Source organism: Colletes latitarsis, chromosome 14, assembly GCF_051014445.1.
Source record: "Colletes latitarsis isolate SP2378_abdomen chromosome 14, iyColLati1, whole genome shotgun sequence".
NCBI classification, from domain to species: Eukaryota; Metazoa; Arthropoda; class Insecta; order Hymenoptera; family Colletidae; genus Colletes; species Colletes latitarsis.
In genome coordinates this window covers 25,766,340-25,790,993 of record NC_135147.1, presented here as the reverse complement: position 1 = coordinate 25,790,993, position 24,654 = coordinate 25,766,340, and the positions used below count along the sequence as shown (strand labels likewise).

Sequence of the window (24,654 nt, the reverse complement as noted above, 5' to 3'; positions counted from 1 at the left end):
ACGATTTATGTGGGGGCGATATAGGTGCGAAGAAGAGGGTCTCGTCGACATGGTATCGATACCGGAAAGCCCAGGAATCTCGGAGTCTCCTTAATCGAAATTTTAATGGAAAGATCACAAAGTCGGCTTCCCTGGTGATCGTTTTCACCCGGGGAATTTCGCGAGAAAGCTCACGGTCGAAATTCTGCGGGCGATTATTAATTGAAGGCCATCGAGCACAATTCGCAGCGATTTTCGGTGATCGATCACGGCGCCGCGGGCACCGTAAACACGGCTGTTCTGGAAATTGAAATTTTTATGAAGAGGATCGCGTCTCGCGGGGTCCCTGGCTATATTCGGGAAACGTTCGCGTGGGAAAGATGAAATTAACATTTCGAAGGAGTCCGAAAACTCCCGGTTTCGATCCTCTTTCCAGCACCAACGGTAGATTGAACGAGACTGCTGAATCGCGCCGAAGGCCTGGCCCGCTGGTGGACCGAGGGTCTCGCAAATTCACCGTGAAATCTTCGGTAAACGGAAGTAAGGTAACTCATTTCCGTTTCATCAGGAGTTCCTTTCGAATTAAAAGACCTCGGGAGGTTCGCAGACGGACGAGTAACCGGAGCGTACCGGCCAGGGGGGACGGAGACAGCCGAGAGGACGGCGGATTAATTAACGTAACGTAATTACGTCTCCCATTGTGAGAATCGTGACGCGTCAAGAGTCCGGGAGACGGGGCGAACGGAGAAACTTGAAACACCGAACCGATGAATCGACGGACGTGCTATTTCACCTCCATCAAATTAAAAGTTTTTCGGTGTACAGCAATTTTCTTCGAGTTCCTACGGGAAGGGATCTGATAACAATTAGGGGAACTGGTAGGCAAAATTTCGCCCCTGTTTGCTACGAGTACTTTGGCTAAAAACGTCAATGGTGTGCAACAGAACCATGAAGAAGCGATTCGTGGGACCAGATAAATAAATATATCAATAGCAAACGATTCTAAATTGGCAGAAATAATTTGGAAATGCTTGTTGGTCGTTATAGAGGGTGTTTAGCTACCCCTGGGAAAAATTTTAATGGGAGATTCTAGTTTTCAGTATATTTTCGGTAAAGAATTTTTTTCGCAAAAGTACGTAGGATTTCGGGGGTATGTCTATTGACCAAAAATGATTTAAATTGATCCTCATAGATAAAAATATTTTTTTTAGAACGATTTGAAATTTTTCATTTTGGTCAAAAAATTTAGGCACCTACTCCCTGTCGATTTTCCTTAGGAATTCATTTTTCATTTTTAATAAATTTGTTTGGCGCTGTACAGAAAAGTTGTTTAATACTTTTTTGTAGGTGCCCGTGAGCTCTACTTCAGAAAAAAGTTTCATTGAAATATATTCACAATTGTCGGAGTTATGGTCGTTTGAAAATTTGACAACTTTTATGGGGTTTTTCTCAGTTTACGGGGTCAAGAACCAACTTTTCGAATATTTTTGCGATTTGTACATATTCTCCACCAAAATACGCGGAGATTGCTTTTTTAAACATTAAAATCCTTCAATCCGTTCAGAAGTTATGACGTTTTAAAGATTCGCATGAAATTTCAGTGAAACATATCAATGGTATGGTCAGGCATTACAGTTTTGGTAATGAATTTTTTTCTCGATACTGAGTAGGATTTCGGGGGTATGACTGTTGACCAAAAATGATTGAAATTGACCCCTGCAACTAAAAATAATTTTTTTAGAACGATTTGAAATTTTTTAATTTTGTCGAAAGATTTAGGCACCCTTGTCGATTTTTCTTAAAAATTCGTTTTTGATTTTTAGTAATTTTGCTTGACGTCCTATAGAAAAGTTGTCTAATACTTGCTTGTACGTACCATCCAAATTTCCCCATTAAAATTATTCCCTGGGGTGGCCGAACACCCAGTATAGTTGACTGATTGCAATTGCAAGGACTTTACGATAGATCTTCTGTAGGGTTTTAATCCCACTTTAAGGCGAACGACATTTAATCGAAGGTTCTTTTCCTCCCCGAGACAACGTAGCGAGATATTTTCCGGGGGATGTAAAGGACAGAAGAGGGATCTTACGTAATATCTCTGTAGGACTATCGTCGTCGGCGTCGCGCTCCCGCGAGAATATTTCATGCTTGTTACGGGAAATAATTAGTGACGGCAAGCAGCCGAGCAATGTACCGTCCCACGTCGCCGTTGCGAAACAAATTTGCTGGCTCTGCGAGTGCACCGACGCGGGGAACGAACTCTTCGAGCTGCCTGGAGCGACGGAGGTGCAACGTTTACGAGCCACGATGCGAACAACCCCTAAACGCATCGTGGTCTTCGTACCGACTAAACAGCCTGCGTCGCGAGTATGCCTCCCGCCTTCGCAGCCACTTCGATTGAAAAATTTATTTGTTAGAAACAAGCAACAATTGCGTCAAGTCGAATATCATTCTCTGCTTCGAAGGACGATCGGAGCGCGAAGTTGGGGGTGACGAAAATGACAACGAACGCCGACCAATAATTTGTTCCGCGACCTAATTCCGGGGCGAACCTTTCGCGCGAGAGATTTAGTGCGATTTAATCCACCTGTTGGCGAAATAAATCTATCGTAAAGATTCGATCCCGCGCCTGTCCGGGCGATCCCAACTTTTTGAATTTCGTTCGCCGTGGAAAATCCAGGGGACGGTAAATCTTCGACTCCGACGTCCGCGACAGTTCAAGAAAGAACCCTCGTTTTTGCCCCCTGGATGAGAATTACTTTATCGCGTTGCGACGTCCTCTTTCCAACGACGTCTAATCTCTTTCTATACGTACGGAACAAGGCGCTATCGTCGGGGCCATTTTACCCATTATTACTGTTAAGGAAATTCGTTCTCTTCTCTACTAATCTACACAGGTTCGCAAAGGTACTCGAACGATGTCATATTTCTAATTGAAATGTACACAAACCGTACAGAATAGTAAATATTATGAAATTAATAATACATCCGAGTTAGGAAGAGTTTATTAGATTCAATATTCTCACATACACTATACGATTTGTGTAAATTTCAATTAATTCCCGTGCCCGTGCATTTAACACAAAAATCCCCGTTGCAATATAGAAGGAATCCAACGCTAAGTGTTCCAATTACAATCTTTATTAAATGATGTTAATTTCGTGGACGTTCGGGAGGCAGTAAAAAATTAGCACAACTGCAAATTGTCGAATCGAAGAGTGGGGGCGTCAAACGCGATCGATCGAGGGCGTTATTTGCATTCGTAAGTAGACGTGTTATAATTGCCCGTTATGTTAATGAATATCATACGTTGCTACGGTATTAAATTTTCTGCTCTACGGCTCGCGAGTGAATTAACGAGATCGTCCCGTTACATAGAATCGAGCAACGGCGATAACTCGGCGCTTTGTTTTCGATAAATTATACACAGGATCGCGCGTTTAATCGTCTATCGCGCGCCTCCCCCTATACGACTAATTAAAACTAATAATAGGTATCGCGAACGCCCGTTTCGTTTCATCGCCTTGGCGCGTACGCGTTGTCGACGCCGTCCCTGTTAAGGGATGCGAAACGGAAACCCATCCGAAACTCCCATCGATAATTTCGAACGAACGCGTCGAAGTTTTAATGGAATTAATGCGACTCCGAGGAACTCGGTCACCGATGCACCTATGCATCCGATGCAGCGATGCACCGGACGGCTGCGTGCACGCTCTCGCCCATCTATTATGCCGTTTTAATTAAACGAAGTCGTCCTGATGCGGTCGCCCTAATGTCAGGCGGCCACCGCAAACCATTTACGACTCTTTAACTCATCCGCGTGCACGGCGATACGTTACCAAACCGAGCAACGATCGTCGAAAAATGTACTCCCAAAATTATTCGTCCCAGCGCTTGGAAACTTTTCGAAAAAGCTTCCCGCGAAACGGACATTTTGCGTTTATTAAGTCGGGGCTGAAACGAAACCTGACGAGCGAAAACAGTCGTATCTATCACAAGGATCTATTTAAACCAAGTTTATTTCTCGTTCGTCGACTTACCCGGCAAGCAGACACCTCGAAGCAGAGAAGAATTAACGAGTTAAAATGTATCTTCGCCGAATATCGTACGGACTTCTTCGATAGACGTTATGGATGGTCCTGAGTGAAATTAAGCAGGGAATAAATTGAGATTTCGCGGTCGTGGGAGGCGCGAGGGCCGCGGAATTGAAAAACTTCATGAATTCTTAAAAGTCCGGCGTGCAAATAAAAGGATTTATTCACCTCGTGGGAAACGTTTACCTCGAACATGTCGGATTTAACAGGCATACGCGGCGACGGGGGTGGCAGGTTCGCTGAAAATAACACGAATACCCCGCGGCGTTCTACGAGCGTCGTTTCCCATGACGATAACGATAATACCGTGCTTGCCGCGCTACAAAGTATAACCTAATTATCTGTCCGACACGGTGGTTCCTCGCCGCTCCGCGTTGCGCCTCTCTAATATGCAATTGCATTCACAACGGTTGTCGGTCCGCTCGCATCTTCATTATAGAGGCGAATACGCGCCGCGTTCGCTTACACTCCGCCTGGCGGTTCGCTGCGGTCGTCTATTCGTCTCTGGCCTCTGAAATACTTCTCCACTGTGGACCAAATCCATCCCCCTTGCCCATTATACCGATATTTATCATCTAACGTAACGAGTTTCAACGAAAGAAAATTCTCATCCAAGTCGTACAATAGTCCCTCGTTTAATGACGAGAAATCGGGTCCGCCTTGGAACCGAATTTCTGAGACACGGTCGTCGACGAAATAATATCACTCTTTTGTTTCCTGCGATGTTATTCTGAAACTTCGTTATTGGAAATAATGGTTATTTGAAGCAATGAAGCTGTTTCGTTTCATTATTCGAAACAGCCGCGGTTTCGAATGAACTTCGAAACGACTGAGAGTTGAAATATTGAAACTACTTTGCTATTTTATGCGAACGAAGAGAATCGAGCACAATGAGTTACGAATGTAACGCTTTTCACAATTGGCTATCTGTGGTTACGAGACTTTGCAATTAGAAAATGGTTCGTGTAGTGCACAGGATGATACCGAACAAACTTTCAGTTTGCATTTACAGGGTGTCAATTAAATCCTTCAAAGTTCTCCAAAACTAAATATCCTATCGACTCTAAGCAAATTTCGTTTTGACGATTCATCCCCCTATCATAACTCATGCTACTTTCTACGTTTATTTTGAAATTGAACAAACTTTTAGTTTCCTGTAACATATTGGACGATAATTTTTCCAAAACTAAATACCCTGTCGACTCCAAGGAAATTTCATTTTAAAGATTCACCCCCCTAACCCGTGCTACTTTCGAAGCTGAGGATCCCGTACTCCAGTCGGGGGTAAAACTCGATCTTCGAGCGAGGGAATAGCGAACGACGAATGCTGGAAACGTCGATGGCCGCGCTTTAACGCGCCGGTCAAATCTGTAAAGCGATTAGCGGGGAAATGCCGTTAATGCTGATTAAATTTTTCCCCGGTAATTGATTGCCGCACGCCAGCAACTAATTCAACGAAAATAGAATATCTGTCGACGGTATCGACGGTCACGATTATCGCGACGTTGATGAAATTTCGTCGGACGGGAACGAAACGTTTCCCGTCGGTGGCGTCGAATGCAAAGTAGGATTGATCCGGAGCATTCGTCCGTCGGCTGTTATTTTTTAACGCATACGCTATCGCGGCCTAACGCGACGCAACGACGCCGCGGAACGTCGCATTTACATATAAATCAACAACCCGCGTATAATATCGCCTCTGCGACAGCTCGATATAAATTGTAGCTGGTCTACGTGTGGCCAATTAATTCGTATCGGGGGCTTGTGTTTGCGCGCATTATAATTTGTAAATTTTCTGCCCGCTATGGACATACTGACGCGCAATTCCAATTCTAATTATTGCGCGTTATATTTATGCAAAATTACGCGTAAATAATGAATAAACAGGATGGAATCGAACTTTACATCGTGACGCGAGCACGGAGTCGGGGGTTTCGAAGATACGAGTACCGAGATTTAAATTAATTTTATTCACTTCCTTCGAAGAATTATTGTGGAAAAATGCAGGTTCTTGCAATTTTCGGTGGGGTTAATAGCGTCTTCGTCGAAGGTCAATGCCCTGTACGAACGGTTTATTTGCGATTTCGGTGCGCAAATAATCGAAGCAATCGTATACAGCGAGACACATTGGTCGAATCGCCTCGCAGTTGCTCTGGATCTCCTTCGACCGGTTCGCGTATACAAAGCTGTCGAGATCCGATTAAAAGGCCGAGGGTTTATCGGAGGCGTCGAAGCACCGCACCAAACAATACGGTTTGTTTAAACCAACGCACCCTGTCGATCCCCGTTCGCCGGAAGCATCGCGTAAATTTATGGATATCGGATGTTGTCGATTCCCCTTGCTCGTTATTTATACCGGCTAAATCTCGCGTTGGAGTTGAATCTGAACGGCCGCGGGCAAGAGTCACCGTATTTCCCTCCCCCACGCTGGTCCGCCTACGCTATCGAAGTATCGCGCTGCGTTTCGCGAACGATAACAAACCGCGTCGACGATCAAAAATACGATGTTTTTTTTTTTTTACAAAAATTCGGTCACGATAACGACTGTGTTTGCGGCGAGGGTGTGCGCGCACGAAACACAGACGATGTTAAGTGAAAATTTATTTGGCCGTTCGAGTCCACCAATAACACAATTCCTACGCTATTTACATAATTGGATTAAGCGTTTTCGGTTTCTCGAGAATCTTACGATATCGGTCCCCGGGGCGTCGTGCTCTTCGAGAACGCGATTGGAAAGCACGGGTACGACGCCAGGGATCGATTCTTACGTTTACTGGGTTGGCGACTGTAAAAATATCTGTACATTTCGTCCGTTTACGAATATCGTTACATCTATGGGAATCGACGAGCCTCGGTTATAATACTTTGCCCTGTTGCTCGCCCGTGGTAAGAATGGCGCGTAAATTACTAGCGCAAAAGTGGTCCGTGGCGCAATAAATAAACGCTATAAAGCTCCGCCGTCTGATCGACGCTTCAAAAGACACTTTCACGAATATGATCGTAAAGCACAGGTACAGGAATTGTGGAAAGAGTGTTCGATCACCGGATCAGACGCATAATGCATTTGCTACTTCCTACGTCTTATCGAACTACGCCTTACGTCTACGAGAATAGGCACTTTCGCCCCGGTATATCTATATACAGGACGTGGAGGAAAGCGTATTACATATAATACACGAGAACGAATATATCGGTTAACCCTAACTGTACAAAACTAGTCGTGCAGGTCGATCTCCACTCTCTGCAGGAGATCAGGTTCTGAAAGAAAACGAATCAACCTTCGTATTTTTCGAAATAAATATTTTCAGCGTTGCTTTAAGGGGGGTGGTCGAAGCTCGAAATCTTCAAGGAACATTTTATTGTTCGCTGTACAAAAGCAAACTGTAAATCTGTAATCATTTCCTAAGAGCGCAAGGATAAGGGTCGTTCGTAGACTCGACTACCACCCTAAAACGCGCACTCGAATATTCTATCGAATAGTGCTTTACCGTTTCGATTTTCCTCGACGTACAGGCTCGTTCTTTGAGCCCGTCTGCTATCGCCGGAGTATCTGATCCTGGGCTCGATCCTTTGAGCGGAAACGTAGCTGGGGATGGTAAAATCGTCCGGCCCGTCTTTGACGGGGGAGCTGGTCCTTCTTCTGCAGACCGCCAGTCCGATGATCACTCCGATGCCGATCAGGATCAAGGCCACCGCACCTTCGATCCAAAAAGGGTTTTTCTTACTCGTAACCACGTGTGCTCTATCCACTCCACGCGAGCGAAACTTTCTACCCGTTTCGGGTACTCTCAAAATTATCTCTCAACGTGCTTTCAATTTTAGAAAGCGTCAGAAGTCAAAGATAAATATATTTCTAATCATTAACCGTCGTCTGGTTACCGAAGTGCAGCTGCATTGGGTTAAACACCACGTATTGTTGATTTTTAAATTGTTTAAATTACTTATATCTCTCTATAGGGTTCCATAATTGAGTATTGATATTGTTGATATTAAAAAATAAAAGAAAGCTACTTTGTAAATAGGAGTAATATACTGACGTTAAGCATTGTTGACCTGTGACCGGTTAAAAAAAGAAATTGATCAGTACCTGTACCTGTCAGGGCAATGACGATGATCAGGTTCTCCGAGCTGGCCTTCGGGAGGGCCTTCTTCAGATCCTCCAGGAAGACGCCAGTTCCTGTCCTCTCCAGCTTGCCACCGATGGGTTCGAGGACCCTGACGTGCTCCAATAGCGCGGGCTCGCTCTTGCCCTGGCCGTTCACAGCGTACACGTATAAAGTATAGTCGAAACCGGGGTCAAGGTCGTGCAGCTGGAAGTTGGGCCTGACGTTCTTCTCCTGATAGACGGCTGGCACCTCCCCCACCGTTCCCTGATCGCTCTGCGGCGCGTGTAGCGTGGGCGAGTTCACCTGGATGGCTCCCGGTTGCCTCGGGATGCCCCGAACTTCCAGCAAAAAGTACTGCGGCGAACCACCGTCTGCACCAGGTATACAATTCACTTCCAACGAGCTGGTCTCGTTCTGCAAGGAACAGTCGAACGGCGGCTGCGGTGGCTCTGCGAGAATCGCAACGTTTGTTCGGTTAGAAACGTTTCCCGGAGTATCCCATTGCCCGCTTCGAGTACAGATTCGGCTTTTAAAGTCGATAAATTAGGAAACAAACCCCTGAATATGATTCTGCCGGCGCTTGCTTGCGAGAAAATCGTACGACTTTTCAAGAATTAACCCTTCGCACTCGGAAACCTTTCTTCGCTTGTGTATTTTGGCCTATATAACGACTTCAAAATAATAATATCGTCGTTCATCTTTGCTGGATGTCCCTACAGAGGGGACAGCCGAGCGCAAAGGGTTAATCTCAAGGTGCAAATGTTCCGAATCCGCCCTTTAAGCGTCACGAAGCATCCAGGAAAGCGCACGAGTATCGGATTACGGACACACGCGCGCATCCGTCTCGAATTCTTTCATGGAATTCGTTCTAGTTGTCGGTTTCGAAGGGCACGTACTCCCCGGCACGACGTTGAATATACAGGGCGCCCTTTGTCTGCCGACGCTGTTGCTTGCCCAGCAGGCGAGTGTCCCGAAGTCGGTGTCGACGGTTGGAGTGTAATCCAGAACGCTAACGAGCCCGTTATTCTGAGCCCTGGAGTTCTGCACCGGCAACACGTCGCCCCGCGTCCCGTTGTACGTCCAAAAGAACCTCACCGCGTCCTCCGGGACCGCGTCGACCTCGCATCGCAACGACACCGTTTCGCGACGGGCGGCGGTGATCTCGCGTCGCTCGTGACCCGCCCGACATCTTGGCGCATCTTTCGAAACAATCACGGAAATCTTACCAACGAACGCCTCCACGCGAACGAAAACACTTACATTTCATGTGAACGAACAGCGGCATGCCACGACCCTCGCCGACGGAATTGATCGCCGCGCACGAGTACTCTCCGGCGTGCGCCAGGGTCAGCACCCTCAGAGTTAGGGTGTTCGAGGCGATCAGAGTACCACCGGCCACGTCGTGCTCCAGCCTGTCGTCCTGGAACGTCCTTTCGTAGTTTCGATTCTAAATGGAACAGTCGAGAATACTCACGTCGTGGTACCAGATGATCCTGGTCGGGGGAGGATTGCTGTGCACGTCGCAGATCAATTTCACGTCGTCACCCTCCCTGATCATGTCCAGGACGTATCCTGTCGCTAGATGCACGTCCACCGTTGGGGCATCTGGGAAACCGGAAAAGCTTATTCGCTGCTACGATTTTTCTGGCGTTTCGTGAAAGGTAGACTCACAGGCGACGTTCAGGACTTTAGTTTGCTCGAGGACCCCGCCGGGAAATCGGGGATTTTCGGCTCTGCAAATTAATTCCTTGCCGTCGTCGTCCTTGCCCAGCGCCAGAGCCAGCTTGCTGACCGTGGAGTTGCTCCTCTGCGTGGTGGACACGTTGGGCTCGCCTATCGTCTGCCCGTTCAGGCTCCAGACGATCCTTGCCGCTGGCGAGCTCCCCCACGTCTCGCAACGAGCCGCGATCGGACGACCCGCGTAGATCTGATCCTCGTTCATCACGATCTTCACTATCGCTGGCTTCACTGCGGAAAATAGACCGCCATCGTGTCCGTTAGACTCTTTTCAAGGGCATTGCACTAGAAACCCCATGAATACATCATACATGTTTCTATATTGTAGATGTACAGGGCGATTCTTCGGTCAGGAGACTCGACAAAAATGTCGCTGCCTATCCAACGAATAATCGTTAGCTATCCCAAGGAATCCACTAAACATATCATAAGTATGCATATTCGACAGTGTCTAACACTTTGTATATCGTAGATGTATAGGGCGATTGTTCGGTCAGGAGACTCGACAAAAATGTCGCTGCCTATCCAACAAATAATCGTTAGCTATCCCAAGGAATCCACTAAACATATCATAAGTATGTATATTCGACAGTGTCTATCATTTTGTATATTGCAGATGTATAGGGCGATTCTCTGGTCAGTAGACTCGACAGGGATTCCACCGCCTATCGAACGATGCTCTTCCAAAGAATAAAGTTTTTCTCTCGCATTCCGCCAGGCAAGTTTTTCGTATTTTTTTGTGATCCGTAGCTGTTGGAGCGATTCCCCTAGGACTTGCAGGCGCGTAAAAAATTTGGCCAGAAGGACGTGTCCCGTTGGTTGGCCCGCCACGGCGAAAATAACGGGTCGAGGGAGCCACGTGTTCGCCACCCGAACCGCGTATTTTTACTTTCGACGCCGATTCCACGAAATGCGACCGTCAAAGGAGTTAAGAAGGTCCGCGCGAAATCGCTGGAATTCATCGCGCTTCCGCTGCGGGTCACTCGCTTCAACTATATTTAAATTTCTTTCTTCTGCTACGTCGTCGTGCAGGACACTCGCGTGAATATGAGCAATAGGGCAAAACGCGAAGCACGCGGACAATAGGGTGGCCCTTCGGGTATGGGAGTCGACGTTTAAACGCCACGATTTATATTTAGACACGTTTCAACGCAGAAACACCATTACTGTGGGTGAAACGAACGTGTACATTACAAAATAAAATACAATCCTCGATTGTCATCTGTTGAATCAATTAAAAAACGATAAAAGCGCTCGTTATCCGAATGAAAAATAAACATAAGTTTATTTCGCGATTAATACACGACTGATAACATTTGTTCAGGTCGGGCAATATCAACTGAAATACGATTCTACGAACAAATAATCAATCCTCGCGTACTACTCCGATATTTTTTCCCTAGTCTGAAAATTCTCTAAACCACGTCTTATGTGGGTCGAACAGATAAGTCAATGGATGGGTAGTCGTTAAAGCACACCTATGTATGTGTTTTCGTTACAGATTATAGTACGTAACCGACCTAAACCAACTGACCGTTGTTCATGGGATTAAGAGGACACGGTAGGTGCAACTAGAGCATCCAACCAGGACGAAATGCCTCCGAAATAGTGGTACGAAATTATTTAGACAAACACGCGAATCTCAAATCAATTTAAGGTTAAAAATCCTGATAGTACTAATAATACTTTCCAAAATTCATTGATCGAAGCCTGAAGGGGATCGTAAAAGTAAACGGTTCTCCGTTCTTTGAACGAGGATTTTCGTCTCAGTTGACGAGTCGCGATAAACGCGAATGGTTTGCGTAAGATCGCGTTTTTCCCGCCGAAGCTATCGACGAAACGGAAATAAAACGAGATCCGCAGCACGTGCGCGCCGAAACTACGTTCGCGATCGTTTTTAGCGCGCGTTAGATTCAAAGAAGCGACCTTGAAGAGCGTGCGCGCCTTAGTTCTGTTTTATTCCCAGCAGATGTTACGCTCGCGGTCGGTTTTTTTCAAACATTGCATCGGCTTCCTTCGTTCCCGAAGGCGCTTGGGGAACGTTAACGAGCTAGTGTGCGTGCACGAGAAGTTGCCTAGGACCCCGATCATTGCACGAAAGGAGAATACATTCGAAGCAGAAGAAAATTTAGAGGTGGATCGATACAGAATTGATTTAAAAAATAAGTCCAATTTCGAACGCGTTGAGGGTTATTAATAAAAGTAAATTTCGAGGCTAAGATACTCACGATAAATGTCTAGGGGAACTTCTCGAACGATCGGTGTGGCCATAGGGGTGGATTGAGCCCTGCACTCGAGCTTGGTACCCCACAACGACCTTGTCACCTTGTCAATGAAGAGGTGGTTCACCGTGAATTTGCTAGGCGAACCGATGGAGACGGTGTCGACGACGCTGTCCAGGATCTCGCCGTCCTTCCACCACGTTACGGACGGTCTCGGTCTTCCTGCATCGTTCAAAGGAGCCATTAACGCGAGTTTCGCGGTAAGGAAGCCAGGAAATCGAACTCTGAAACGTTAATCGCTCAGCAGGAAAGAAGATCAATTTACCCCCAGACACCTGGCAGGTCAAGGCGAGGTTGTAGCCCTCGAGAAACGGTCCACCCACCCCTGTCACTTCTCGCCCTTGGGCATCGTGTATCACAGGCTTCGTCGGCTCCTCTGGAGAAAAAGGAACTCGTCAAAGACTTTGACAACGGAGAAACCTTAACACGATACACACCGACGAGCGTAAGATTCACTCGAAAGTTCCTCGTCGGAGAATCGATGAAGTCTACCCTACACCTGAAGATTCCCTGGTCCTTGAACGTGACCTTGGTCACCTTCAACTTGGCCCGGTGACCGTCACCGATCTGGAAGTACGTCCTCCTGCCGAGATCGTCGCTGATCGCCCAATGAATGGCGGTAGAGAGATCTCCGCTCCTCGCGTCTAGGCTACAAACAGAGGTAAACAAACTTCTGTGACTGTCTCGTCTATCAGCAATCGTTAGACAATTAAATATAACTTTTCTACAGATCCGGGTTAGATATGGGAATTCACATTGGGTTAGACGTTGATCAGAATCGTCTTCTAAACTTTTGATTATTTGAAAGAGGCTTGTTTGTTCTTATTTTGTAGAGTCGCCCCTTAGAGGCTCTGACACCTGTTGCTGAACACCCTGTATACTACGATCATGGCGACTATAAGCTCAAAGCAGTGTATATCAGTCGGGGTAGTTAAGAAATATTTTCTCGGGCGTCTAAGAACAGGGGTTGCTCAGGAGTTTCTAGCAGACAATGATCTATATTTGAGGGATGAAGTCAGTCCTCGAAAAACCCATTATTTATTTGAAAATTTACCATTTTCTTGAGATCGAGAGTCCACTTCGGGGAAAAGGAAACACTTTCTGACGAAAATGGTGTACTTTTCTACGACCAACGTCACGTTTATAGTACGTGAGTGTTTTTTTAAAACTTCTTGGAAGTACCCAACGCGACGCGGAGACTTTTTAATGGAAAGGATCTCAAGATCAGAGTATCGAGGTGACCGGGTTAGGGTTTCCTGTCGATCCGCGCGTCGGAATTTCTTGGCTCGATCGACGAGTCAACGATCGAGCGGCGCGGGGATAAGTTGACGTTTCCGGGGGTGGAAAAAGAAGCTGGTAAACACCGCGCGGACCGGCAGTTGGCCAGTTTCGGTGACTAACTCTAGCGCGCGCGGTCTATTCGCGGCGAGAAAAAGTATAGTTGGCAAGCGCGCAGTCAGCGAATTTAGATTCCCCCGCGAACGGTTGACCGTTACGCAACGTTGAGGAGGAAATCACCGGAGGGGGAGGGCCAGGAACGCGCGGGAAAAGAACCAATTCGCAGTCGATTTCCTTTCGAACCGCGGCGCCGGTTATAAACGCCCCGGTTTATGTTGTTCCAGCGTCGCGGCTGGTCCCACGCCTCGGATTTCCATGCTTTTTTCACGTCCCCGCGGGTTTTATGGAAAACTCTTTCGGTGCAAATAACCAGAACCAGCAAAGACTCGAAAGCCGCCTGCATCGGGCTCTTCTCGCGTGTCGGTCGTTCCCTCGGGTTGTATTTTTTTTTACGATCGTCCTTTGACGCGGAGCAGGCCCACGACGGGGCCCACGTGGTGGAAAATATTTTTTCCTCGAACGTGGATGCTCGTTTTACCCGGCCGAATTCGCCCCTCTTCGTAAATAAACGCTGCACGCTGTACGCGCGGATTTGTCAGCGCGAAACGACGTTCGATCGGTCGCTTTATTTGTGGAAGAACTTCGCCCCGGTATTAAGAAATTCCGGGGCGAAGCCGACCCGGCGGTACGCGGTGGCTCTTGTTTATTTACGTTGCCGCGATCTACCTCAATTTATCTTTCGTTTATGCGATCGAGGCGCGGATGATTCGCTAGGAATTTTTATTCGATGCTCTCGGGTGTTCGAACTCTGGCAACGATGGCTGTCTCCGGTGCACGACGTCGACCCCGAGGCGCACAATAGACGAAAGTGCAGCGCCCGGTGCATCCGTAAAAAGAGAGTTCCGGGGCTCGAGATATTTCGAGTCGCGATCTCTCAGAACAATGGCATCCGCGAATATTAAGCGCGGCCGAGATCCGGCGGTTCGCGTCACGGCGGACGTTCATTTTTCCCCACGAAACGGCTCCCGTGAACCGCGAAACTGGGAAGCCCCAAGAAGGAACGGCATTTCGCGAAACGGTATCGAAAAAAATCGTGCAACGAAAACGACTGCGATCTTCGGGGGCGGTCGCGGTCGCTTGCGGCTAACTGTTGCTCTTCGGCGATCGCGGAAACAGGATCACGGGGGTTTTTGCGCGGAAAACGGGAGGGAAAAAGAATATTTGCAAATTCTGTTTCCAACGTGGACGCTCTAAGCATGGATCTAGGGGGATGAAAGCGGAGCAACCGCTGGGAAATATTATTTTAAAGTCGTACTAATTTTTTCGTTGAGGAGATAGGAGGAATATTCCTGGACGAGGAGAGTCTTTTTTATATTCTGGCTTTGTAGATCATTCAACCCTCGAGCGGACTCTCAATCTCGACTGAATTATTTTACTCATTGTTGATTTCAAACCATTTAAAAAACAATGATCTAATGGAGGATTAGATAAATTGTAGAATAGTTACACTTAGATATATTATAGGATATTAGTTTGAACTTGTGGAGGACCGCAGCTGCCCCGATAATCCATTTATGGGTTAACTAATACTGTGGGTTAGAAATTAGTTAGAATAACGATATTATGTTTCACATGAAATTGGACACTTTTTGAGACGTTGATTTCGGTTATGATTGTTGAAATAAATATCTCAAGAGTACTGAAAACTTGCAAGCTAATACTACGTCATAGAAAAATTGTTTAATTCTGGAAATTCTTCGAGACTGGACGAAACATCGCTAGAGACCATTGTATTGTATATATTGGTGAAACGTATGTTAAAAGAATGCCCAATTTCGCTGTATAATGATCCAAGGAAGAGAAAAGGTTACCTGTAGAGGGGTATTCCAACAGAGTCCTTGAACCAGAGCACCATGTTGACGGAGTCGGTCGGTGTCGGGGGTGTGATGTCGCATGGCAATTCGACGTCTTCACCCTCGTTCGCCCACACCAACCTCAACGGCGCTGTAAGAGTGTAAATCGTAGGACCTTAAAGAAATGTACACAAAAGCATGTGTTTTTTTTAGCAACTCTTCGGCAGTCTGATTAATAATTACGGTTACCACGATACATTACTCGTATTTATTAGTTCTTGAAACTCTATTTCACGACAACGTATACTCTGCACGTTCGTTTCGATTTCATTAACCTTTGAAGTAAAGAAGATGCAAAGAATGTAAAGTAAATAATACTTTTGCACACGTCTCGAGTTCTCTCTCTATCCAGCATTTTCGTGCTTTTTAAAAGAACCAAAGAGATTCGCGTAGGCGACGAAAGGTCCCTCCAGCGAGTTTCTTCGGGCACTCGGTTCCTCGTTAAGGGTGACACGACAGATTGAAGAAAGCGGTGCTAATGAAGCGATTCCCTGACGCTGGGGCTGTCGTCGCGACGAACTCGAACCGTGCAGAATACACGTGCAAGCGTTCTCCATTCCCCCATTGTGCTCGTTACGATTCCAGTACGGCCTGTTGGGCTGTTCCGAGCAGCGTTTCGATTCCGAACACCGGAAGATTCGATCGTTTCGCGATACAGAAACGCGAGACCCGCCCCCGTAACGGATGCCAAGAGAGAATGAGCGAGTTATCAATGGCATACCGTCGTGTGCATTAACACCGGTTTCTCACGCACGTGTGCGGTCGCGCTATATCGTTTCTATTTTCTCCGCGTGCAGAATCTTCGTAACATCGCGACGATTCTAAGTTTAAGTCGCGCGCGATGATGCATCGTCCCGATACCAGCGAATTTCGAAGTCCACGCGATGCTAGTACCCCTCTTTTCAAACTTCGAAATCGGTTTATTCTCGGCGCTGTTTTCTTTGCTTACTTCGAACTGCATCTTATCATTCAGGGAATTTTTAAATCGAACTTTTCTTTCGTCAAATCCTCGCGAAAAGACGATTACTAATATAACCACTCTATGTCGAACTCTCGTTTGCTGAGCTCGATATACTCGAGAGAGCTTTCGTATCGTGAAATATAACCTTCCACACTTTAAAAGCTTCGAGGATAATCGGTAGGGATAGAAACGTTCGACTAACGAATCATATCTGGGTCTCGTTTCAAGAATCACCGCTGTGTCGCTTTTCAAATGTCATCTTTCATGCTTCGTCGTTTCCAAAGAGGATTTTTCCTGTCGCTGGGGATAGAAACGTTCGACTAACGAATCGCCCCGTTCATTTAGAGAATCATTGCCGCAGTCGGGCCGTTGGAAAGATTGAAATCGACGCGATAAGCGTCGGGTCGTGTTCGCGTGTCCCATTCCGTCGTTTCCCGTTTTCGATTTTCCATGCCGCGCAGCTTTTTCGTGTTCGCGCAGCGTAACGCGCCGCTGAAAGGCGAACGACCGAGGCCAGTTTGTCTTCTCGACAGAGCGTTTCATCGCCGCGATGCGTGGCCACGCGCTCCGATCGGTGAAATACACGCTCCCGGGGTCCGCCATTGCGTAATCTCGCGTGAATTATCTTTTTTGGGGGCTCGACCGGGACCAGAGATGGACAAAACCTCGCTCGAACAAAAATATCGCGACGCGATTTATACCCTGGGCTTAATCGATCACACAGCTATCCAAACAGGCGTCCGTTCGACGTGAAATATAATTTCACTACGCAGTTCGGATTATAATTTCACTCGTTATTTTATTCCGCCGTCTCTGAACGCAACTCGAGGGATCAGTGGCTGTTGCGTTGTCCAACGAGTTCGTGCTGGTTTTATTCTACACGATATTTTTACATTTCGATTTCGTTTCTTCTTTGACGAACAAACGTACCTAAATCCTCGCGATGAAACAATTATTTCGTACTAAACTCTCTGTCCCTCGACTTTTTTCCGACTTTGATCGAACAGACGTGTAAGTCTTCGATCATAATTAATCATTCGCGTCGCGCCAGAAGTTCAAACGACGGGATTCGCGTTGGCTCGGGAAATAAGGTTACTTAATTACGATCTCGGGCGCACCGAGTGCGGCGTAACCCTAATTTTGGCCCCGAGGGGCGTAAACGGGCGACTGGTTGTCCAAACAATCGCCTCTCCGGGACGCGTGGCGTCGCGTACCAGAATAGAATTCCGATATCCGAAGGAAATAGGTAAAGATTCGTAGAAAGAATCTGTACGTCCGAGTGTACCGTTATGTAAATAATGCTCGAGGGGCAACCGTTGTTATTTTTGTATCGCGCGCGTTAGGAAACCGCGCTTCCGCCGGAGTCGTCTATTTTCGTGTCCCCCGTCGTCCACGACTTTTCTCGTCTTGTTTCCCGCCCCGATACGGCATCCATCTTTCGCGAATCGAATCCGCGGCCGTTTAAAAATGCCCATTAAAATAATTTACGAGCCACGAACACGAGCCACCGGAATAACGTGGAAATAAGAACGAACCGCGCCGCCGCGGCGTCGCTCGCACGATATGGAATTAATTTGCGTGTTTTTATCGGCGCCTATCTGCATATTTCAGACGTTGGATAACACCTCGCGCAATTTCCTGCCCTTTGTCTCGCGTCTCGAAGGCATTCCCCCATTGTACAGCCACGTAACGGATCGATGACATTCCTTCGACGGTTTCACGTATTCGCTTCGAATTTTTATTTTACACGAGACGGGAAATATTCCGCGATTCAACGTCTGCCTCCGCTTTCGCCAGCAACGAAGCTCTTTGCCTTTCACTCGTCGAAACTGTCGTCTGGGATCCGGAACTTTAAACGTTAAATTAAAACGCGTCAAGCAAATCTTGTAGGGTAAACGTTCCAAGCAAACTGGGAGAAATTTCATACGAAGAGCAAAAATGAAACCTTTTATTCGTAATTTCTATCGAGAATTGCATTTCCTCGACTATTTGTCGTTTGAGTCCCCTCTGTACAAATAAATGCACCATCGTACCTTGACTGTCGCGACTCGTCCGTTTCTTCTGGATACCTGGGACGTATTACGTTTTATTAAATTCATGTTAGCCGCGCGCGTTATCTCTTTCGAATCTACCATCCCCTCTCGGCCGCGCTTTAGTAAATTCCGTTCCCGAGTAATTCTACTTCCTCGTGCCAACACCTGTTGCTGCCCTACCGAGAAGAAGTTCGGTTTTCCAATAAAATTCCAACTGTCACCACCTACGTTCTCCGGTTCGATGGTTGTTCCCGGTCGTTTTGGGAGCGGGCGTCTCCGTTGTTCCCGGGCTTATTGAAAATCCAAAGGATGACTGCGAGCGCGATTAAACGGTCCTGGGAGACGGGGAATCCGGGGGGGCGGGATTCCTCTTGGTGGCCAGGGCCGATTGGGACCGTGAAATATGAACGACGAACGTGGTTCCGAGCTCGGTTGGGCTTGTAAAAAATTACGCTGGAGGAGGGTCCGGCTCCGGAAGACGTTCGGGGCCGCGTCGTAGGTCCTTCGACGGTGGAATCGGTTCGATATTTCATCCGAGGAGTTGTAATTATTTAGAACGACTCCTCCCATTATTCCCCGGGGCCGATTTGTAGTCGCAAGGACGCGAGATTAAAGTTCTCTGTTGAAACGTCCCCCCAGTTTTCCAGTATCTGTTCACAGCGCACAGCGTGACGAGTATATGGGAGCTTGGGACACAATTAATTACTCCTCAACTATTCAGTTTACGATCTAAGGCCTCTAATACCAAAGATAGATCGATTTATGGAGGGAAAATTAAGCTGATCTTAATTTTTTATCGAATAAAAAAATTTCTGCTAATTTTTTCGTTTACCATTTGTTGTCACACGATTACCGAGTAACTTTTATTGGAAAATTCTTTTCTGAATATATACAAAATGTTTTAAATCAAATTCAAGCATAATTTTTAACGACAAATTGGAAAATTCACTAAAAATTGTGGGTAGTATTTTAAGATATGACAAGCTATGAATTTTAGACTTCAGTTTTTTTATTTTTGTCCATTGCTCGTCGCGCTGTGCAGCGACGGACCGTCGACGCCCCCGCCAAGGGTTGTTCTCGAGATAAAGGTCTCCCGTTTGATCACTTTCTATGGTAATTTCATTCGCGGGTTTCTGCGTTCGGCGTTATTTGTTATTCAAACTTCGTCCGCTTCGAGGGGCCTTCGCGACGCCTCAAAACGATACTTATTCAAAATCCATGACACTCCCCTGTGGATTTGCTTGGAATCTGCGCGAACGTAATCGAGGTTATCAATTTTCTCGAAATTGTATCGCCAATGCGTTGCCAGGGAGAAACGAGAGCGTCGAAAGTCTGAATAAACGTATAAATTTTGGACGATTAAAGATAATTTAATGCGCCGTGCGTTGAAACAAAAGTGAAAAATCACTGGTTTCGAGAGATATACGGGTGGTCCATGATTCAACGTTGTTTTGAACGATTTATGTGCATTTTCGCGATTTACCCGACTGCAACAAATTTATATCGGCCACGGAAAAAGTATATATCAGCGGATTTTTATAAAAAGCCGTCTCAATTACATTTTCCGCGATATATTTTTCGAGCACGTGTCAAAATGTAAGACATATTTTTTACAGCGTTCGAAAGGTGTGTTAGTTTAGCATTTATATTTTGTAATAGTCGAAACGCGAGTATATCGTAGTTTCGTGTGGAAGAAACGAAGGTATAAAAATTCTGTGGGTGTACAATTATCCATATAACGCCCAAACTCGAAGTACGAGATAAGATTCGGTACGTGAGCACAGTAACTAACAGTTCTCGCCCCCTTCCTGGCCACTGACAATAATACAATTTAATAGATTTAAAAGCACTTTCCGTGATACCTATCGCGATGAAAATGAAATATAATGTTTGATAACTGTGCCAGAATTTCAATTTTGGTTTTACTAAAATTGTACGCCACATAGTAATTTCTTATACTTTTAAAATCATTTTTAATCTTTATTTCTCTTTTGTGTAGGGTACAATTATCCTTTCCGCTAAATAAAATAAAGTTTAGTAAATTGATTAAAATAATTAGCACCGTTGTATATTACAAGTGTATTCTTCTGAAAGAACAACGAAACCTAGTACGATCGAGCACTTTATTCGCCCATTTATAAGCTTGAACAGAAACGAAATGTTTGCGTTTGTTTTACGCTGTTTAATACGTCGACTATTCACTGACCCACATGTGAGGTCAGGGTGTTTTGTCCCGATAAATGTCGTCCATACGATTAAACTGAAAGCTTAATTAAAACTGGGGAATGCAGGTACGTCGGGCGGTCCAAGAATTTTCACAGAATGATGGGGGTAACAAAAACCGTTTCCTTATATAAAATATTCTCCCTTGATTCAAATGCATTTATCGAATCTTTAAATTACTTTATTTATCCTCTACGAGCTCCAATTTCAGTATTCGGAGTGAAATTTTCCTGAGATCCATTCGTGGTCGATTGTACGTCGCAGGGTAATTTGTGGCCCTCGAAGGGCGTCGGGACGCTCGGGCGAAAAGTGGCACGCGCACTTTATGTGCTTTCGTTTCGCGGAAAGTGTTGCTTTCGCGGGGAGCTCGTTTCGAGCTGACGTTTACCGTTAAACAAACATGTAAAGATTCCTCCGGCGATACCTACAGGAACGATGATGGATCGCCGAGTGGCCCGCCTTCGTATTTACGCTTTCTAGCCCAAATATTTTCGCTCGAATAAAGGAATCGTTGGCGAATCTATTATCCGTCCCCGGCGGCAATATATTTATATTTTCGACCGATCCCCGGTTGGAATTCGAAACTCGTCGGCGGATCCTCCTCGAATTCCTTCCAACTTTCGACATCCCCTTCGAGCCTCTTTGGTTAAAAGCTACAAAAGTCTGGCATACAAAGAGCCTAACAGAACGTCCCTAGAGGCTGCTTTATTTTTTTATCAATATTTCTTTCGGGTCCTTTCGTGCGACTAATTCATTTCATATTATTTACAATGATAACCCGAACAAACTTTATTAAATAGCAAGAATAATCAATGAAAACTGATGAGTTCTTCGTAGGAATTACTTAACTTTTATAACACAAATCATCATCGTCCGGAAACCCTTTTTTTTTGTTCTTTTCTTTTCGTATATTTCTTTTTCCAAACGTTTTGGTATTCAGACGTTGCACGATTGCCTTTTCGATGACATTCTTCGCATCGATATTAAAGCCAATATAATTTTATTCATGCAACGTAAAGTGACATGAATGTAATGAAAATTTTCTAATGGTTTACGACAAACACGTAGAATTCAATATAGCGGGGGATACCAAAATCTTCTGGAACTTCGTCGAGGATATAACTTGGCTCGAAATACGATTACGATATCGCAACCACCGGGGTTCACACTGCTAATCTGTTCGCCAAATATACAAACATATAATGAACAGGCTTAGAATTATCGCGCCATACGATAGCGGGATTATATTGGATCCAACCGTCCCCAGTGCAAAATTTTCGCATCGATGTTAATCCAATTTCGAACTGGAAAATAAAGAAGTTTGAGCGATCCGCAAACAGTAGCCGAGTTTCTGCATCGGTGGGTCGTTCCTGTTTACCAAAATAAATACATTTTGGAAATTGACCGCGTCGGGAGGAGCGTGCAACGAGTGGGATCAAAATGAAGCGGCGCCTTTTTACGACGCCGAAAATAAGTCGCGCGAATTCTCTTGCTCGTGATCCCGCGGGGTGTTTGCCCACCGACCAAAAATATCCACCCGGTGGATTCGCCGAGAAGCTTCCTATTTTTCGATCGAAGCATCGTTGACATACAGTTTTTCTTTTTTATTTTCTAGATCCTCTCGTTTGCTCGGATGATTTTCGGGCGTTGTCCGCCTTTGATGGACGGTCGAGGGAAACGGGGCGTCGATAATTAATAACGCAATTATCTCGGTTCGCGAACGTGAGTAATGTTGGTAAATCGAAGCGACTCGTGTGCCATAGAACTCGCGCGTCTATTTTCGTCGACCCGCCGCGTTCCTTCGAATCGCAGAAAACGATCGACGGGGCGAACCAAACGATCTGACGGCAGTATCCAGCAATTCATTTAGAAAATGCCTATCGATTTGCAAAAATTACCCGTACATTGAATTAAATTTCAGTCGAGAAGTGAAAATATTGTGCAAAACCATATTCCAAGTGATGAAAGATTGATAGAGCATCCGTGGGGGGAAAAAGCAGGAAATACAACGTCGTTAAAGACGATTGCTCGTATTTCTTAAGAAGAGTGTCGTAAAAGAGTCGATCGAATGCTAGGAACTCTGAAAAGTTGTTGGCTCGTATGCGGGTGTGCGGGTCTATTTGAATCCTTCCGGTCGTTGTCGATAGGCGCTAACTTCTAACTTATTTAAATCGGGCCGAGGTCGACGGGCTCGTTTGCGACGAAATAAGCTTCGAAACGATTTGTTGTGCCACCTTTCTCTGAACGTGACTGAATCTGCGTGAAAAAATAAGTCGAAAATGTGGAAAACAATTTTTCGTACGGAGCTTCCTTTTTGGAATAAATCGATGTTGAATATTTTTGGGGCACGCGTACACTCGACTGTTACAGACAACATTTCCGACAATTTTTGAATCAATAACAAAATTAACTAAGACTATAACTTAAATAAAAACTTATCCAAGTAACTTGCAACAGAAATATCAGTAATATAACGTAACTTTCACGCGTGCTCCACAAATATTCAAGATCGATTTATTCCCAATTGAAGCCCCGTACGAAAAAATGTCTCCCCCCATTTTCGACCTATTTTTTCAAGTAGATTCATCCCCGTGTAGCAGCAGTTCGTATCCGGTATAGGGTACGCTGGAAGTTTCTCTTCCCGGGACGTGTCACCGTGGCTTCGAACGAGTTCAAAATTGTCGCAGCGACGTTGCTTACCTTTGTTCTGAAATTCGGACGAATCCTCGGTGGCCGCGTTCGCCCGACGCGCTCGAAGTAGTATCAGCAAACTTGTCAGAAACACGTGTCCCGACGTGCGACGCATCTCGAACCTGCATACGAGAATCAGGCGTTCGAGCTGACGCGCGAAACACCGCCCCGTCCGATCGACGCCCCAGGAACATTCAAGATCCTGATCGATGCGTCGTCTGCCTCGTACTCCCACCGACAGCTGGATCAACGGCAATCTCTCTTGCAATATTTTAAATCGTACGCTCTCACGATCGATCGAGAACGAAAGAACGGCGGACACATCCTCGATGGCGCTCGATTGGTCGCCCAGGATCGATCCTCCTTGGTTTGCTAAACGAAACAAATTATCCAAGATGTGGTTCTCGGTTTCTCGAAGAGCGGACCTCCCACGGTCAAAGTCGGTGGCCGAGAATCCTTTTCTATGGGCTTCCTTTCGACCTTTTTTCCGATCGACGCTAGACGGTCACACGTGCTGGTTATTAGTCGCGTCACGTCGGGTCGCGAAATCTTTTGATTAACAAAACGAGCCGACGTTTTTTCTCCCGCGTCTAAGCGACGCTCGGATCCCGTCTTTGTCCCTTTTCAGGCCCGTTCTTTCCTTCCACGTCCTTTGAATTCTTTTCGCTTTGTCAGAATTTTTGTCGCGCTGGTCTCGTTCGTTTTGCGCGTTCCTCCCCCGCCGTTGCCCCCCCGCCCCGAACAATTTCAACTTTGATCTCGTCTTCAAAACGACTCGCGGGTTTTCTTATTCCCTTCGTTCTCTCTGTTTCTTTCCACGACGTGGCGTTCCCTTTGCGCGCGTTTGTTATTCCTGGATCGCGCCTTCCTTTTTTCTTTACCTCGCGTCGCGCGGTTTAAATTAGGATCCCGCGATCAGGTGGCTCCACAGCGCGTGCCCCGATGTTGTTCCTCCGCGTCGTTGCCGTGGAATTCCTTGGATTTCGATACAGTTCTCCGGAGCTCGCGAAACACCCCGACTTTCGTAGAATGCGAACGACACGCCTGGTAACCGTACTCGTTCGATCTATCGGCGTGGAATTTCAACGATTGCACCCCGGTATTGCACACTTCCCGTCGCTAAGGTATCCGTGGAACGTCGCGCGGACCTCGCACGAGAAGAAAAGGAATATTCGATCGTCGATCGCGGCGGTTTCGCGTCGACGGAACCGTCGAGCGCCGTTCGAGATCGTCGTCGTCGTCGGCGACTGCCACGGAACTAAAACCAAAACCGAAGACACGCGTGTAGTTGCCCCCA

General features: G+C 46.2%; 1 protein-coding gene across 4 annotated transcripts; it reads right to left on the bottom strand.

Moving 5' to 3' along the window:
- Positions 1-6,626: 6,626 nt before the first annotated feature.
- Positions 6,627-23,613, bottom strand: Side (motor axon guidance molcule sidestep). Of its 4 annotated transcripts, none has more exons than XM_076781340.1 (12): positions 23,367-23,613; positions 15,408-15,564; positions 12,636-12,847; positions 12,464-12,574; positions 12,145-12,360; positions 9,851-10,147; positions 9,654-9,784; positions 9,440-9,599; positions 9,076-9,378; positions 8,161-8,628; positions 7,562-7,771; positions 6,627-7,331 (listed from the first exon to the last, which is right to left on the bottom strand). In XM_076781340.1, the coding sequence occupies exons 1-12, from the start codon at positions 23,470-23,472 to the stop codon at positions 7,288-7,290; spliced, it is 2,415 nt and encodes an 804-aa protein (XP_076637455.1). In that variant the 5' UTR covers positions 23,473-23,613; the 3' UTR covers positions 6,627-7,287. The 4 variants fall into 4 exon arrangements, with proteins under 4 accessions (XP_076637455.1, XP_076637456.1, XP_076637457.1 ...); XM_076781341.1 differs by having other exon boundaries at positions 8,167-8,628; XM_076781342.1 differs by having other exon boundaries at positions 15,408-15,540.
- Positions 23,614-24,654: the final 1,041 nt, after the last annotated feature.

Excerpts from the sequence above, each read along its gene's own strand:
- Side (XM_076781340.1), bottom strand. The coding sequence starts at position 23,472 with ATGCGTCGCACGTCGGGACACGTGTTTCTGACAAGTTTGCTGATACTA. Across the intron at positions 10,148-12,144 it reads AGTTCCCCTAGACATTTATC|TGAAGCCAGCGATAGTGAAG; the intron begins GTGAGTATCTTA and ends TATTTTCCGCAG. Across the intron at positions 9,379-9,439 it reads GCTGTTCGTTCACATGAAAT|ATGCGCCAAGATGTCGGGCG; the intron begins GTAAGTGTTTTC and ends TTGTTTCGAAAG.